Source organism: Ochotona curzoniae, unplaced genomic scaffold (assembly GCF_017591425.1).
Source record: "Ochotona curzoniae isolate NIBS_2020 unplaced genomic scaffold, NIBS_Ocur_1.0 scaffold_3208, whole genome shotgun sequence".
Taxonomy (NCBI): Eukaryota; Metazoa; Chordata; class Mammalia; order Lagomorpha; family Ochotonidae; genus Ochotona; species Ochotona curzoniae.
Genome location: NW_024467106.1, coordinates 26,790,155 through 26,809,315, shown reverse-complemented (window position 1 = coordinate 26,809,315; position 19,161 = coordinate 26,790,155). Strand labels below are relative to the sequence as shown.

The 19,161-nt window shown below is 38.6% G+C and overlaps 1 protein-coding gene across 1 annotated transcript in view; it reads right to left on the bottom strand.

Annotated features, from left to right (window-relative positions):
- ERP44 (endoplasmic reticulum protein 44) overlaps positions 1-19,161 on the bottom strand; it is a 96,380-nt gene that overhangs the window by 56,985 nt on the left and 20,234 nt on the right. Inside the window, exons 2-4 of the mRNA XM_041004288.1 lie at positions 9,459-9,531; positions 7,841-7,880; positions 3,374-3,489 (exon numbers count right to left, since the gene is read on the bottom strand). Of these exons, the coding sequence (XP_040860222.1) occupies positions 3,374-3,489; positions 7,841-7,880; positions 9,459-9,531 (229 nt within the window). The remainder of the gene's footprint in view (positions 1-3,373; positions 3,490-7,840; positions 7,881-9,458; positions 9,532-19,161) is intronic.

The window sequence follows — 19,161 nt, the reverse complement described above, 5'->3', positions numbered from 1 at the left end:
ACACAAAACCAGCATCCCACACTGCATCCCACACTTAGAGTATGTAAAATGAACATTCTAAGTGTTGGCAAGAATATGGAAGTAAAATTCCCTCGCACTAACTACAGATATGTAAAACAGTATAAGTACAAAAGAGTTTATGTCTTAAAAAGGTAAACACAAACCTACCATATGACTCAGGCATTTTGCACCCAGGTATTTGTCATCAAATAAAAGCATAAGTACAATGACCTGAATGTCCACACAGCTTTATTTGTAATAGTCAAAAATTGGAAATAATCCTACTAGGTAAATGCATAAATTGGGGTATACAGCTACACCACGGAATGCCACTAAATAACAAAAATGAATGTTACACACAGTGTGGAACAATCTCAAAATAATCCTGCTAAATAAAGAAACAAACAAATAAAACTACAGATATAATGAGAACATATACTATATGACTGCATTTATATAAAATTCTAGAAAATAGAAGCTAATTTAGAACAAGAGACTGGTGCTCTGAGAATTGGCGGGGGGGGGGTGGGGGGGGGAGGGACACAAAAAGGCAACAGGAGTATCCAGGGGATGACAGGTATATTCAATATCTTGATTGTCGTTTTATATATGTACCAATATATATACAGTATCATTTAAACTTGTGAATCATAATCTCTTTTTAAGAAACCCAAATCCTAACAAAAGACAATTTACCTATTAGGCATTCATATACAGGACATATAAATTTAAAAAGACAGAGATAGAAACAGAGCAATCTTCCACCTGCTGGTTTACTCTCCAAAAGCCCATAACAGACAGAGCTGGGCCAGGCCAGGCCAGGCGCCTGGGACTCCATTAGGTCTCCCATGTGGGTAGCAGAGTTTAAACTATCACCTGTCGTTTCTTAGAGTGCCTATTAGCAGGATGTTGGATGGAAAGTGCAGTGGGAATCAGATCCAGGCACTGTGATATGAGATGTGGGTGTCCCAGGTGGCAGCTTAACCTGCTGTATCATCCCTTCCACTGGACTCCTTCCAGTTCAAAATCTCTATAATCCTACTAGCACAGAAGAGGTTAACAAAATACAATCTACTTTACAAACTCTAGCAGAATGCAAAAAGCTTAAATAAATCATCAATAAAGGTTTCAAATGCCATCTTTTAGAAAGATTAACTAAGACATTGAAATATTTAGAGAATACACAATATCTGATCTAACTTTCATTAGTAACAACTCTGAAACTATTGCTTCTGGCTCCCATAAAAAGAAATCTTACTAGCATTGATATCAGTTTTATTTCAAAAGTCAATCTGTTTAATACATAAACAAATTATATTTATGACTCAACAATACGAATATCAAACTTCCTCCCAAATAACTGGAAGCATGAGAATATAATTTCATATTTTCGGGTTTAAATTCAGTGAAAGAAAAACTCTTACCTGTACTGTAATTCCTAATTAAACACATAAAGAACAGAAAAATCTGAAATGAGAACCTACACCAGAAACATCATGTTCCCTGTCAGCAAGAAGTAGGAGGAAAGACCCAAAGCAGCGTGGAAGTACAATCTGTGCTGTGCTGACAACCTTTGATTGCTCTTTCACCCTGTCTGGCTACGAGTCTTAGCAGACAGAATACAGGGCATGACTGAGAAGACTCTGAAATGTTTTCCTGGGAGCAGCTGTTAAGGGATACCCACAGCTCATATCAGAGGGCCCAGGTTCAAGCTCTGGCTCCATTAACACACACCCTGGGAGTCAGCAGGTGCCTGACTACTCAAAGTACTTTGAATCCCTGCTAGCCACATGGGGAACTTCTGACTTTGGCCTGGTCCTGGCCTGGCTTTTGGGAGCATTTGACAAGTGAACCAGGGCATTGGGGATTTCTATCTCTCTGCTCACTGGTCTCTATATACCTTTTTTTTTTTTAAGATTTATTTTTATTATTTTTTCATTGGAAAGGCGGATATACAGAGAGGAGAGACAGAGAGGAAGATCTTCCATCCCATGATTCACTCCCCAAGTGAGCGCAACGGCCAGTGCTATGCCGATCAGAAGCCAGAAGCCTCTTCCGGGTCTCCCACGCGGGTGCAGGGTCCCAAAGCTTTGGGCTGTCCTCGACTGCTTTCCCGGACCACAGGCAGGGAGCTGGAAGGGAAGCGGGGCTGCCGGGATTAGAACCGGCGCCCATATGGGATCCCGGGCGTGCAAGACGAGGACCTTAACCACTGTGCCATCGCGCCAGGCCTTCTATATACTTTTTAAATGATTTTTTAATTACAGATTTAAAAAAATGTTATTCTGTCTAGCACAAGGCTATACTAGTAAATTCCCCAAATTTTTATTTAACAGAACAGAAAAGAAGCAAATAGCTCTGTGAAAGCTTTTGGCCAGGGGGACAGGATTCCAATCCCAGCCTGATTAGAAATTAAGCTAGATAACATTAGTTAAGTGACTTCATTTCCACTTTCTCATCAATGAAACATAAAGTTATGTGTATCCACAAACCAATTCTAATTGATAGGTTAATCAGAAAGGACAGGAAATTTGCAGAATGGAAGCTAGCTCTGCTTTTAGGCCAACTGATCAGTAATTCAATGCAATAAGCTTTTAATGCGTAGTCTCTGTCTCCCGGAAACTGAAAGGGGCTTGAGACAGAGATTAATGAGCACCTCGGTCTCCACTTAAAAAGCAGCATAGAAAAGAGGGGAAAAAATCCTGCTTCGGAGAGCTCACAATGCAACTGATGACAACTAAGCCACAATAAACCAAATACTACAACTAAAGCAAATGCCACTAAATACAACAACTGTGATACTAAGAAGAAAGTTGAAGAACAGGAGTATTCAGAACAAAGCATAATTTATAGCTCACTAACTTCAGTGAAGACAAATGTGTCACATACACAGAGAAGTATGAAGATTTTCCAGAGAATAATCTGTCTAATTAATAAAAATCAGTATCTACAGTTAATTATACTTCACAAACAGCTTAAAAGGCCAATCTTGGCAGAATTATTAAAATATCAGAGAACATACAAAAATCTGACTGACTTGAAATGACTACAAGATTGTATTTCTGCATGATTTTACAACTAGTCGAAATCCATTTTTTCTTCTAAAACCTTCTTAATTTTTGTATGTGTTCTCAGAAAAAAAAAGTTCTGGTTTTCTACCGATATGCATGATATAGCACATTTCAATGTAAAGAAGCAACAAAACCAATTCACACAGGCAGAATGGTAAGTTTGCTGTAAGTATATTAAATTCTACCAAATTAATCAACATTCCTAGAACTTTCAGAGTTTGTCCACGAGAAAGACGTGTGGGTTGGAGGTAGGGGTGGTAAGGAAGCGACAGCTGATCCAGACTTCCTGGTCAGGTACTTACAGTGCTGATCACAATCAACCCTGGCAAACACCACTTGATTCTGACTTGGATATTCTTCCTTTATGACATCGGAAGCTTCCTCAAAAATGGGATGTAACATTTGGCTGAAACGGCACCTATACACAGACAAGGATACCAATAAGAAGCCAAAAGCACAAGTAATAAGACCTTCTCTCAGTTATTACCCATTGATATTTGGTACATACACAATACATATTGTCTTTGAGTGACAATCAACCCTAATGTCATCAAATGAAGAATGAATTTAAAAACTACAGATTACAAGAACTGTGGGGTTTTTTTCCACTTTATGAAAATAGCCAATATTGTGTTAATATAATACATTATCTTTCAGAGGCCCTAAAACAAATCCAAAATATGCCCTCTAAAACGTACCCCTAGGATGTGAATTATTTATTGAGGTTTCAGCACTCACAAAAAAATCAGCTTTCTCTACGAGTATCTTTATAGACTACTGTACAAATATCATTTAGGATTACTGCAAATATTAGATCAATCTGGCCAGTTCAATCAAATCTCAGACAACTCAGCATAGAAAACACATTGTATTTAAAGAATATATAGTATATAATGAAATATGTCACTTCAAAATTTGCCCTTAAAATTGGCAAATATAGCATATATCATATACTAATTATTATATATATTAACATACAATCAGTATACAAATATATTAATGATAGCAAGTCCGGAAGCAAATATTTTAATACTAAACAAGAATACCTATATTTTCTTTAAAAAACATAATTATTATTTACTTTTATAAAAGGGCACAGATCTCATAATATTTCAAAAACTTATTGCTTCTAATTCTGACCATCCCTTAACCAGACCAGCTATTCATAAACATATGTTGCAAATTATTAAAGGACAATGAGAAGAAAGAAAACATCAGAATTAGTACGTAACCAGCTAGGTTGGAACAGGCATTATCATAAGGAAAGGTACTGAGGGTGCATGTTTACAAGAAACCTAGAATTACTTCTCCTTCTAGAGCACTTTCCATCAAGGAATTTACTTAAAGGAAGCCTGTAAACTCCTTAATCAACATATAACTAGGTCAATCACAATACTTATGATCCAACAGAAACGTCATAAAATCTGTGAAACGATGCAACTATTCTACTTCCTCCCTACTTCCCACTCACCTGACCTCCAAAGACGCGTATCGAGACAAAAATCTGTATCTTCAAAGTGTCGCTTTCAAGTGGCTCCTTCCTCTTTTAACATTTTTTTAAATTTACTTCTTATTTTTAAAAATTTTATTGGGATGTCAGATATACAGAGAGAAGGAGAGACAGAAAGGAAGATCTGTCCAATGATTCACTTCCCAAGCGGCTGCAATGGGTGGAGCTGCACCAATCTGAAGCCAGGAGCCCAGATCCTCTTCCGGGTCTCCAAATGGGTGCAGGATCCCAAGGCTTTGAGCCATCCTCAACTGCTTTCCCAGGCCACAGGCAGGCAGGGAGTTGGATGGAAATCAGGTCTACTGGGATTAGAACTGGTGCCCTTGTGGGATCCCAGCATGTGCAAGGCAAGGACTTTAGCCACTAGGCTACCTTGCCAGGCCCCTCTTTTAACATTCTTAACACTCTCCCATCTGGGATAAATGGCCTGTAGACATTATGGACTATATCTAATACGACCATGTATTCTAATAAGCATTTATTAGATGTTCTGTTAAATGAATAAATTGATAAATGAAAGGAACTGGAAAGGCCAGGACCCCAAGTTTGTGGATTCTTACAATTTTCTGAAAACTGAGGGCAGGGAGAAGCAGAGCAAAGATTTATTATATCTATAAGTAAGAGTAACATGGAAAGGACCTACTAAAGACTTAGTGGATGGGCTTTTAGGCCAAGGGCAAGGTAAAGCACACATCAAGTGTGCCTTCTCTCCAGAATGTTCAGTTTGCTGCCAGTCCCTATTAAAGCACAGGTCCATGTTTACAGCTACTTTAAGACTCCAAGACAAAAGAAGCAAATAAAACAAAAATTCAATCATAGCAATACTATACCTCCATATACATAACTGCACACACAGGAATGGTGCACTTATAAAAGTAACAATATAAAAGCTGTAAGTTTGTTAAAAGGGACTTGGGGTTATCTGAACTCAATCTAGCACTTACATCAATACATAATAAATCAATCATATAGATTAAGAAAAAAGAGAAGAAGAAAAGGAGAAAATTAAGAAAAAGGAAAGGACTTTAGAGGGATTCTGGAGATGCTTACTAATGTAACCCCGTAAGAGAAATCTAAGAACGTAAGCTCTGGAGTTAGACATAACTGAGACGCAATCCCAGTCCTACCACATACCAGCCGTTTATCTTTCTGAGATTCAGCTTCCTCAACCTCAAACGGAAACTATAACACCTTTCCTGCAGGGCAGCTCTGAGCATTAAGAACAATATTTATACACATAGTCAGAGTCTGACATAATTTTTAAGCACTAACTATGGTTTATTATTCTCTAAGGAACAGGGATATTTTTAAGGCAGCCCTCAGAGAATTCTTAATCTGTGATACACCCATTTCATTAAATTATGAGAAGCTCAGAATCTAGCCTTTGAGGCCATACAATCTATGTCTTACTGCCAATTACCCAAGTTTCTTTAGCTGAATGAAAGAGTGCTTGAAAAATCACAGAAAACCCAAGGTATTCTTTTCTCCTGCAAAACACACTCTTTGTTCTCTCATGCTTTCTTAATTAAGTCCTATGGGTATTTTTTTTTACCCATAGTTTTTTTTTTTTACCTATAATTTAACTATGGGTATTTTTAAATAAGTGCAATCAATCGTTTCCAATTCAGGCTGCGCAACAGTCAGTAACACAATCTGTAACTCTTACAACACAAAATCCCTCAGATAGACAACTGTATTCTGATTCTCAGATATAATCTAGTCAGGTACTCCTTGAAAAGTATTCTACTCCTTTGAGTCTCTGTTCACGTACTATTTGTAAAGTGAACTGGATTACATAATCTGCTATCAAACTTGTGGCAACTTTTATTTCTAGGCCATGCTAATTTACTTTGGAAAATGCTATTTTGAGTACATACCGTATTAATCTAGAAAGATGATCTGAAGAAACTGACAACTAACCTAAAAGCTTACAGATGATTAGGACTTAACTAAGAAGCAAGAGAGAACAAAGAGTGTATCAGGCAGGAAAAAAAGAAGTATGACTAACAGTCCAGAGGTGGAAGAGTATAGAATCGACTGGAATTGAAAATGCTCAATATAATGAGCAGAATGTGGGAATGCAGAGGCAAAAGAGATGGCTACAGAGGCAGGAAAGAGAACCAATCATGAACAGCTTTCTAAACCAGAGTGAGGGACGTAAAACTCAACTTGAAGATAGAGGAGAGCCAGGGCTGGTTAATCCTCAGCCTGCAGCGCTGGCATCAGCAGAGGATGGCCCAAGTGCTTTCAATCCTGCACTCACAAGGGAGACCAGAAAAAACTCCTGGCTCGTGGCTTTGGACTGGCCCACCTCCAGCTACTGCAGCCATTTAGGGAGTGAACCTTTGGGATGGAAGATCTCTCTCCTTTTGTGCCCTCCTTCTCCATCTGTAACTCTGTTTCTCAATAAAAATAAATCTAAAAAAAGTTAATGGAGGACCATTTTAAGAGGTATAAGGGTTTTAACAGGAAATGTAAACTAATCTAATGTTCACTACGGGAATGAACTCTGGTTTACCCTGAGGCATAAAGAACGGAGATCTAAAAGATTTTGCCAATCAGTACTTTCTAGCTAAATCTTTTTTTCCCCCTACATTTGTTCCATATTATTTAACATCTATCACATGTACTATCTTTGTTCTGGATGTTGTCAGTGATAAGACATTATTGCTACCATCAAAGTTCGTTTGCTAGAGCACAAACACAAAACACAAAATAGGAAAGGAGAAAAAAGTGGTACATAGAGTATTCCATAAGCACAGAAGACAGAATCTGATTCAGTAGGAGGAAGAATATCCCGGAAGATGTGGTAGATGGTGGTAGACTGTGTAATTAATCCACTGTCTGCACTGTTTTTCCTTCTTAAACATGGGATCTGAAGTCCAGACCTCCAAGCTCTGCCTTCTTTCAGCAATCAGAATACGTGCAGAATTGCAACATGCATTTTTTTATTCCGAGTGTTACTTGAAGTTTTACGAATATTTATGTTAACAATTTTTATTTTAAGATGTGAAGGACAGGATCAGCTACATTTTTCTTTTAACACAGGCATCTTAAACACTTTAAGATACCTCATTTGTAAATGAACCTTAACTGCATAGTATCTGGAATGCTGTCTTGCTATAAAAAAAAGTTTGCAATCCCCTTAAAGAAGAATGTACCTATAGCAAATTAAGAGAAATAAAATTTAAGTAATGCCAAAAAAGGCCAAAAAAAAAAAAAAAAAGACAGAAAGAAAGAAAAGAAAATGCTTACTTACCAGTCAGCATAAAAATTTACTAAAGCAACATCAGCATTATCTGAAATTGGAAAACAAATCCAAATAAGCCAAGTTATTTGTGTCTACATAATTGACATCAACAATTAACACAGTAACAATTAAGCTCCTTTTCACTCAGAAATCCCTACACAGAGCCACGAACAGCTTAACAACGTTGGCAGGCCCTGTCCCTTTTCTCTAAATCTGCCATCTTGACACCTTCACTGCATCTTACATAAATATAAAGCAAAAGCGAATTCCAGTCCAAATCAGGAAATAAGCTATGACATAGTCCACCCTCACAGAAACTGAAACACAATGATCTGGATTTAAATAATTCATTTTTTGTTCTTCCATATTTGTGAATAACTGAAGATTAACTTCCCAAGTAAAATTAGATTTCATAAAGGAGACATGTATAAGTTATTTGTAAACCTCAGATATCCCAAATCCTTAAAATAAGGAACTTAAAACAGATACTGTTGCACAAATTGCACTTTTTCTGGTTCCCAGCCACTGAACAGTTATTCTCTGTTTCAAAAGTAGCTTAGTATCATTTGCATTTCAGGATGTTGAAACAAGAGAAAAATGTAGCTCTGTTTGTTGTATATAAATTTAACCCAGGGAAACTTACACTCAGAAAGTAAGTGCTCAATGTGTACACACACACACACACACACACACACACACACACACACAGAGAGAGAGAGAGAGAGAGAATACATACATACATATGCACACACATACATATATGTATGTATTCTACAAGTTTTCAGGCACATCTTTATTCAGCCTAAAGCAGTGGTTAATACACTGTACTTCCTGGATCTGAAGCTTCAACATCACCTAGAAACTCATGAAAATTCTTAGAGGTAGCGACTAGCATTTTTATAGGAACGGGGGTCAGTACAAGCAGTACAGATATTAATAAACTCTCTAGGTGATTCTGATACATAGTAAAGTTTATAAAATCACTCTAAAGAAACCTTTTACAATAGAAATAGACTTTTGGAATTTAAAGTTTCATGATCACAGAGGAATTTATGATATTCATTTAATATTAAAACTCATACATACAAACTATTACATGAAACAAAGTGCTTTTAAAGAAATGAATTTATGCATATTTTCTTAAAGATCCTAAATGGTGATAGTCTATCAACCAAATCTTCATTTTCTCTTCACTATTTTTAAAAACAAAAAATAGTTTCCCCAAATTAATTGTACTTGTAATCACACTGTCAGCACAGAATTGAGTGAAATTTAGACATAAGTGACCTTAATTGGACCAGTAGCAATAAGGGATCAAAAAGGTGATTTTGCAAATAGAAGCTGCGGCTGATTTTTAACATCACTAACATTTAATACTTCACAGTAGGAACTATTCCTCTAAACAGACTTCAGTATAAGGACTTGGGAATTAAGAATGCCATCAGTATTACAGGAAAAAAATCAAAAAGACAAAGTATTGCCACACAACATGGAAGACTTGACACTTTTTAAGAAATTTATTAAGCATCAAAAGTAAAAATGTTCCAATACTAGTTCTCCAACTACGCTTGCAAACTGAAGTTTTGATTCCTTTATAGAAAACTACTGAAAATATCAAGGTACTTACTTAGAATTTCATCTATATTCTCTGTATTAAGACTTGTGATTTCAGTTGTTACTGGAGTAAAAGCCCAAGTTACCTAGAAATTTAAGAGGAATATAATCAATAAATGTGTCCAGCAAAGACAAAGCATAGCATAGAAAAAGAAATTAATACAGGTGAACTATCATGACTTAAAAAATCATCCATAAAATGGTTTTAATTTTTATTATGCATTCTAACCCCTCACTAGTTAAATGAAATAGCAAAAATGTTAACTTCTCTGGTTCGAAAGTGATCAAATAAGATTTCAATACTTCGAAGTATATAAAAGAAATTGCATTTAGACAACTAAAAAGCTGAGAATCTACCCACCCTTTTAAATTAATTCATTCAGCAACTTCATCACACTCAAGAGAAACCCTGTCAGGAGCTTATCAGTTTTGAAAGCATTAATATAAAAGCAAAGGTAAGTCTGTTGTCACATTGTAATTTTAACATGGAACAAAATAACAATGTATTCAGGAAGACTTTTCTACAAAGCATAAACCAAAAGTCCTACTTATATCATTTTCACTTACTGCTGAAAATAATGCATTGAGAGATTATTATCCCTAAAAAGATTAAGAATGTTGTTGTTTCTACTTTAGTGTATCTAAAATCTAAAAATCAAATTTATAGCTTACAACCTATAAAACAAAAATAAAATTTTAAACTGAAATATCCCACTTCTGGTTGGAGTAGGTCCCGGGATTAGGAAGACACCAGGAATCCTATATAGCTAGGTTGTTGGTGGTGCTGATCTTGCTGAAACCTGTTAGCCAATAGGTCTGAGGGCCATATGGACCTATTTTGACCCATTTGATGCCACAGTCAGTATTATTTTCCTGTGGGACCAGTGCAATGTAATGAGCTCATTGAGTTCTTGCCAAGCTCAGCACATTCTCAGATCACTGTTTTCTCCACAGTCTCAAAGTCCTTGCCACATTGTACAAATGGCATCCGATACACCACTACTAGAGTTCTTGATCTGCTGGCTGTCAGGTCTTAGGGCTACCTACCCAATCTTGGGTGGAATGTGTACGATGCCACATTGTTGCAGTTCACTGAGCCAGAAATGAGTTCACTACCAGCTCAGTGCATGTGCAGTACTGTCTATAGCCCCTTGCCTCCTTAAACAAAATGGCGCCCAACACAGCTCTAGGGGGCAGAATGGGTTGTAAACTCCACCCTGTTCCCACTCTGCCTGTCTGGGATCTGCAGCTCTGTCTCTGCTCCTGGTCAAATCAGACTCAGTTCACCTCCTGAGTTCGTAGTGAAAAGCCCTTCCCACCTGGTTGCTGCTGGAATTCTGGCTTCCAGCGCAATTCAGATACCACTTGCTGGATGCCGCTGGGTATCAGTCACTGCAACATCACACTCTTGTGTCCACTGCTTTCGTGTGTTTATCAATCTCCAGGTACCCCTCTGCTGTTGTCTGTCCTCTCCTATTTCCTGGAATGTGCCCTCTCTGCTTCACACTGGCTGATGTTTCTCCGTCTGTTTAAATGTGTCCTTACCCTATTCTGCCATCTTGATTCTCCTCACTACCTCTCTTTCCAAGGAATCAGTATCTAAATAAAGGGTCTTATTCTGAAGTACTACTTAGTACCAATAACACACACTGGAAATAAATAATCAAAACTCTGTACAGGACTTTCAGACAAATTTTCTTAGAACATTAAGATCAGTGGTTACCATACAAATGCACTCTGGTTGCAAACTATTAAAGTATTCTCTGAGTATACTCCTTCAATTCAACCTACCCAGAGACCAGGTTAATCTTCCTTACTGCTCCTCTGATACATCAAATCCCCTTCAAGGTTTTCTATTTACTGTATATGAGCATATCTCAAAGAACACTTAGGATCATTCACAGACTAGCCTGCTAAGCCACGTTCTACTGCCCCCTCCACCCTATTCTCACCCTCAGATAAAACAAACTGTAATTAGAGACTAACATATTCTACTTGGCCATTAGTTCCAGCTTAAGTACGCAAAGCACCAGTTTATGCCCTGGAGTTAACAGTATCATTCTCCTTTTACTCTTGAAAGAGTCCTCACTTGGTTCAATAAACTATGTGGTCACTCCAAGTATACTGTATATCTCTGGCAGCTAGGAGGGAATGTACCAACTTCTTCACAAATCTGAAACTGTTAGTAAGAATAAGAGTCCTTTCAGGTAACATGGTAAAATGAGAGTGTATAGAAGAGTAAAAATGCACTAAGATGAATGCCACGGCCGTCTCTATCAAGCCTCATTTCTGTTGAGATACTAGGCTCTCAGCAAAGGAAAGAAATCAGTAATTCAAGAAAATGACTATATAGCTTTTCAAGGGTCACCCACAAATAGTCTAAATCCTGTAAATCGCAAGTTCAAAAAAGAAGAGCGTGTGAGGTAATCACCCTTCATAAAATATGTCTCATTATTTTCTTGTTTTCATGTTTTGCCCATAGTTTCCTCAGGATCAGCTACAAAAGCCTATTTCATTTACTTTTTTCTTTTTTAAGATTTATTTACTTATATCAGAAAGGCAGAGTTACAGTGAAAAGGAGAGATATACAGAGAGAAGTAGTTAGAAAGAAAGACCTTCCATTCACTGGTTCACTCCTCCAAAGGCCACACGGCTGGAGTTGAGTCCTTCTGAAGCAAGGAGCTTCTTCGGGTCTCCCATGAGGGTTCAGGGTCCTAGGGCTTTGGGCCATCCTCTGCTGCTTTCCTAAGCCACAAGCAGGAAGCTGGATGGAAAGTGGAGCAGCCAGGAAATAAAGAGGTGCCCACACAGGATACTGATGCTTGCAGGTGGAGAATTAGCCATTTGAGCCACTGTGCTGGCCCCAAAAGTATCAAGTTTTCAAAGCCCCATTTTAAATCTATGAAGATTTTCTTCATGGTTCCAGACAAGTAGTTAATTTCTGTCCCCTTTGAACTTCCACAGCAGTTTCAATGCGGTATTTTCAAATTTATTTGAAAGGCAGAATTACAGAGAGAGGAGAAAAGACAGAGTTCTCTTCCATCTACTGCTTCACTTTCCAAAAGGTCAAAATCACCACTACTGGGTCAGGCCGAAGCAACAAATCCAGAGCTGCATGTGAGACTCCTGTGCGAGTGCACTGGGGCCACTTATCCCTGCTTTCGCAGACACATTAGTAGGAACCTGGACTGGAAATGGAGCAGCTGGTTCATGAACTGGCACTGATATAGGATGCCAGAGTTACAGGTGGAGGCTTAGCCTGATACATCACAACTTGGGCCACTTGTGGGTATTAACGTAACACTTTGTTTAGCTAACAGTTACAGATTTCAGGGAGAGCGAGAACATGGTAGAGGAACTCAGACCAATGTTATAGGTCCCCTGAAATCCAAAGAATGTGTACCCAGATCTGGCTGGAACAAGATCTGTGAAAAAAACAAGTATGTCTGGGTGGCCACTGTAGCAAGTCATCTGCAGACTATGAGAGCGCACGAACCAAAAGGAGCACATTCTTAAGACTTAAGGTGCCTTCACCATGGGAGACCAGAGGAAGCTCCTGGCTCCTGGCTTTGGATAGGCTCAATTCCAGCCGCTGTGGTTACTTGGGAAGTGATTCAACAGACAGAAGATCTGCCTCTCTGTCTTTCCTCCTCTCTGTATATCTAACTTTCTAATAAAAATAAATAAATCTTAAAAAAAAAAAAAAGATTTAAGGTGCCTGAGATAAAACCCAAATGAGACCTAGAGAAACTCCTGGCTTCAGAACAGCCCAGTTCCAGTCACTAAAGCCATTCAGGGAATGAGACATCCGATGAAGGTTCTGTTTGTCTTACCCTCTCTCTGTATATAGTTCTGCTTTTCAAATGAATGGATAAATCTTAAAAATAAATAAAATAGCTGCAAGATAGCAGAACATAATGATTATAGCTAATAATAATATGCCGTTTACTTGAAAATTACTAAGAGTAATCTCTTAGTAATCCTAAAGACTCTCATCACAAAAAATAAAGTATGTAAGGTGATCAATATGGCACTAAACCCAACTTATTCATTTCACAATGTATACATATATAAAAAATATCAACTTGCATAATATAATTTTATCACAGTAATACATCTGAGAAAAAATACAGTGAAATATCAGTAAATTATCACTTCCTTCCCAAAAGTAGTTATATCAGTTGATAAAAATCCAACACTTTGCATATTGCACTGTTTTAAGGTTATTAATTTAACCACAGGCAAAAAAGATTTGAGACTTTCAAGACTAGATATCACTAAAAGGCTAGATGGAACAGGTCATCAAATATGAGTTCTGTTAAACAAGGTTCATATCCACAAAAACATTAAGATTTTACAATTTTTTTTTAATTAGAAGATCTTAGTAAAATGATTTTAGAGAACAAGAAATTCCAGGGGCTGGTACATTGGCTCAACTGACTAAGCTACCACTTTCGAGCACCAGCATCGCACATGGGTGCTGGTCGATGTCCTGGGTGCCCCACTTGCCATCCAGCTCCCTGCTTGTGGCCTAGGAGGACAGCAGAGGACGGCCCAAAGTCTTGGGACCCTGCACCCATGTGGGAGATCCAGAAGAAGCTCCTGACTTCAAATTGGCTCACCTCTGTCCATTGCAGCTATTTGTGGAGTGAGCCAGTGGATCAAAAATCTGTTTCTCCCTCTGCCTGCCTGTAAATCTGCCTTTCCAATAAAAATAAATACTTTTTTAAAAAGGAAGAATTTCCAGTGAATTTATATGAATCACAATACTTTAAATCCCTGATATTCAGCACATATTCCTTGGATGAGCAGTGTTATCATCACGTAGCACCCTGTGAGAAATACATGCTGTCGGCCCTCACCCCAAATTGTGTAAATTATTGTCATTTTAACCAAAAAGAAATAGCATCTCTCAGTTATTCACTATATAAGCAGCACTGCTTTAGAGTGCAAACCTTTTAACTCTATGAGCAAGCAGGCAGATTCTTTTTATCTCCTCACAATGTTTACAGTCCTCAACATACATGGGCAAGCAGGACTCATTTGTAATAATCTGCACTGACAGGTAAATTATGACTTTACAAAAATGTAGACTCTATAGTATTACTAGAAATTTACAGAGGTTGCTTTTTCCCTGTATCGTGTCTTCTACATATAAGCAGCATAAATAGGCACTTCAGCATGGAATTGCTGACCTCCCAGAGAAGCTTCCAAAGAGGCTTCCTTCCCTGCGGTTCCATATGTTATTACCATAGGTGCTACACTTGCCAGGCATTCTGCAGCAGCATCCTACAGTTTAGTGTACTTTTGTTAAATCTGCCATTTACTTGCCTTTATGCTGGGAGAGTCTCAAGGTACTTTACACACTTTGTATAGCAAGAAATAAGTTACGTACCAGGCAACAGCTCTCTTCCATCTTTAATCTGGATTGACAAATGAGCCTACCACTTCAAGTCCCAAAGCCTTGGGACCCAGGCTGCTTGTCCTCGCTGGGGACCACTCTTATCACTGAATAGTCAGTCCACTCACATTCCAGTTTTGCATTAAGCTGGCAGGCAACAGAAACATAAAGGTTTGCAGCTGGCTGAGAGGAAGCAGATGTTGAAAGGTCCTTGGAGGACAGAAGCTGAGGCTGACAGGAACTATAAGGGCCATGAGTTTGGGTATCAATCAAGGTACACTTTACCTGGTTGGTATTCCCAGAAGCATTATAATGAACTAGAGGTTCCATGAATAAGGGGAAAAAAAAAAAAACCCACAGGACTAAAGAAGACTAATACTAGAAAACTGCTTTAACCCTTGAATTGCTCAGTGATAACACATTCCTATATAATATTAATTCAACTAATGTTGGCATGTAAAAATTAATCTGTATTGAGAAAGAAATTTTAGCACTCTTTATTAACAAATACGGTGTAGAAATGTTTGGTAAAACAAATTCCACAGGCAAAATATAATTCAAATACAGATAATACAATCCCCAATCATAAATTTACACAGTGAAAAAACCATGGACAAATTGAACAAAAATATTTGTAATTCAGATATTTTGCATGTTAAGTATTTCACCATGTGTGGATTTCCACTAATTTTATTGATATTATGCAGCAGGCATTGTGGTATATCACATTAAGCCACACTTGGGATGCCTGCATCCCACAATGGAGTGCAGCTTGGCCTGATCCAGCTTACTGCTAATGCATTCAGGGAGGCAGCAGTGAATAGCTCAAAAGCTTGGGTCTCTGCCATTAACATAGGAAACACAGTATTTTTGGCCCCTGGTTTCAGCCTAGCCCAGCCTTGCCACTGCAGGCATTTGGGGAATGAACAGTGGATGGACACTATCTCCTTCCTCCACACAGCTCTCTCTCCCTGTCCCTGTCACTCTGCCTTTCAAGCAGATGAAGATAAAAATTGGTATCATGAATATTTCTTCTTCACTATACATAAAAATGAGAGAAATTTTGACCTGGCAGAGACAACGTATTTCTCTGATCTTCAGAGAAGATACTCTAAATACAAAATGCTTTTTAGGACTGCATGATTCCCAATGTGTGGAAAAGACTAAAATTCTAGTAATGGCAGTAGAAACAAGAATTTAGAGAAAATTCAACATTAAAACTGCTTGCTCCCTTGTCTCTCTCTAACAGCCTAGGATCTGAGGGTACAAAATTAGTAGTGGTACTGGTGAGACAATATCCCATTTATTATTATTTCTCAACTAGATTCTACCACTGGTTTATGTAAGTAACATTCTAAACCAAATACCAACATATGTAAACAGTAAATTCTGATTGCTCTACTGGGTACTACACTAAAAATGATAAAAGTATACACATATTAGCACATATATTCCTTTGCTCAGTCACTTATTTATTCCTCAAACATTTCACCATGGTTACACACCATGGCTAGGTTAAATAAAGGTATATGAATAACATCATAAGCATATTTGCACCCAACTAGATAATCAAACTTCAATTCTATTTAAAAACAAAAAGACTCATTCAAATATTTCAAGGTGATAATTCTTGCAAAATCCTTCCCTTTTCTCAAAAGAAAGTGCTGGGTACTGAAGGAGAATTACTTTGTATTTTAAGAATTCCCTTTCTGTTGAGGTTTTCAAGCTCTGAGGGGATTTTAATGTGGAACAATTCGATCAACGCTGTTACTGAATAACCATAATGTTCTAAAACATTAAAATAGCTGAACAATCTGATTATTATCCTTCTGGACAAGATGTAATAGAAAATAAGAAAGCACTGCTTGTGGGGTAATTTTTGGAACTTCTCATATGCTGTTTCACCCCCCAGATGCCTACATTAGCTGGGGCTGGGCCAGGGTCCAGGATCCAAGGGTCAGGAGCTCTATCCAGGTCTCTGACATCAGCCAGCAGGGACCCACCCACCTACTTGAGTCATCAGCAGCTGCCGCCCGAAGTGTGCATTAGCAAGGGATTGGAATTAGAAGCTGAGCCAGGACTCAAACCCAGGCATTCTGATGTAGGCATCTTAAGCAGTGTTTTAACTACTACACTAAACATCCACCTCTAAGAGATATTCTTAAAAACAAATTGAACCTGATATCCATCTGATCAAGCAAGAAGGAGTGTATAGGAAACACTGCATATACAGGAATAAGCAAAAACACACTACAAAGAAGTAACAAAGCAAACAGCCACATCAAAATGTGTGTGTGTGTGAGAAAGAGACAGAGACAGTGATTGACTCATGGAAAAAGAACAGTCTAGGTCTGGGCAGTGTTTGGCTGTGAGGTTGGGGTGAAAGGAGCTGCTCCCCGGCAGCATGGCGGCTGTAGCGGGTGTACCAGCCAGGCCGGACCCAATGCTGGGGACTCAGGCTACAGTCACTGCTGCCATGCAGTGAACTAGTCCTAGGCATTCCCAGGCCCAAGAGATTTCTTCCCTCATGGTAAGTACACCATGAGGGAATCTTGGGAACTGGATTAGGACCTTGGCTCTGCCCTGTCACCACTGACTTGCAGCAGGAAGAGTTTGGACAGTGTTTGGCCATGGGGTTGGGGTGAAAGGAGCCCCCTGCAGCGTGACAGCTGCTGGGGGTGCCCGAGCAAGGCAGGACCCAATGCTGGGGACTCAGGCCATGGTCACTGCTGCCACGCAGTGAGTGAGTCCTAGGCTTTGGGCAGCCAGTGCACCCATCGGGTGCCAGGCTCTGCCTGCTGGTAGCCTGGCGGTGAGCTCTATGTATTTTAGGGTATTTGCTGCCTAGGGACATTCATGGATAAGGCCAATGTGAGTGTAGGTGAGAGATAAACCCTGTTTAACTCCCTCCGCATGGGGCATGCAGAAGCTGGAATTTGGGATGGGCCAGGCCAAGCTACAGCACCCACTGGCAAAGGCTGAGGCATAGTGGGCCATGCCAGACTGAGCCACAGCACCCAACCAGCACATGTGAGAACCAGCGGGGGAGGGTGTTCCTGGGATGGGGTGGGAGGTTGGGTGGGGCTTCTCCCTTTATATCCCTCTTTACCCCAGATACACACACACACACAAATGTGGAAACAATGGTCTTATCCACTTTCCTGTAACCCTTGACCCTTTGTGCCCTAATCAACTATGTAAAAATTATCAAACTAAAAGAAAAAGAAAAAAGAACAGTCTATATTTAGGCTCCCCACAAAAGCAGACTCTGAGATAGGAGTTAAGTATTTGGAAGATAAGGAATAATGGGGAAGAGAAACAAGGAACAGAAAGCAGCCAGTACCTGTAGTGACTGAAGAAAACTGAGTACTTCAAAATATTAACAGAAAAAGAAAAAAAGAATCAAAAGTAAGATTTTAACTTGGAAAACAAAAAACACTCCTTTGTGAAATTCATGCCGTTTTTTGGTAACATGTATTTTTCACGTTGCCTGGAAAAACTTACGTTGTACCAAAAATGGTTTTGTCCCCAAATGAACTCCTACTTTAATTCCATGGACTTGCTCAAGCACCACTGCAGTATACCACAATTTTGGCATGCTAAACACTAAAAATACCAACACTGTCACCTAACTTTAAAAAAAAATTAAGGCTTATACTGCATAGGTTGTAGTATTTCCTAAACTATGATAACAAATTCTTTGCCCATCTCATGCACCAGCTTTTGTTGCTGCATTTCTACACTGCAAAATATGAAGAAGATATCTTATACTTACACCAAAGAATGCCATCATGCGTTTCTGGCTGTTTTGCCAGTGAGCAAACAGTCACCAAATAAGAACAAAAAACAAAACAAACAAAAAAAGCAAACAAACAAGACCCAAAATTGCTCCTTAGTGAAACTTTGATTTCTTGTTTTCCATATTCACTAAATGCCAGGATGACTCGGGCTTCTTGGTTTCCTACTCCCGAGTACTGTGTCTTAGGGTAAAAATAGCTGTATCTCCAAATCCCACAATGACTCCATTATTATATAAACGTAAAATACTAATCCACTATTCACAATGTTCTAACTATTGCATTAGTTCTAATTAAATTAATTTCAAATTCCCACCAGAAGTAGTCCTTGAGAGACTATATACTTGTGAGATACCATCCCAACTAAATGATCATTAAAGAAACTTTAATGATATCCCATAGTCCACATACTGTTTTAACTACAACTCTAAAATGGGTTTGTCTTCCCAGCATTTGAGCTAAAACCATCTACTGACCACCTCAATGCTCATTACCTCATGACTTCATCACTACCATGC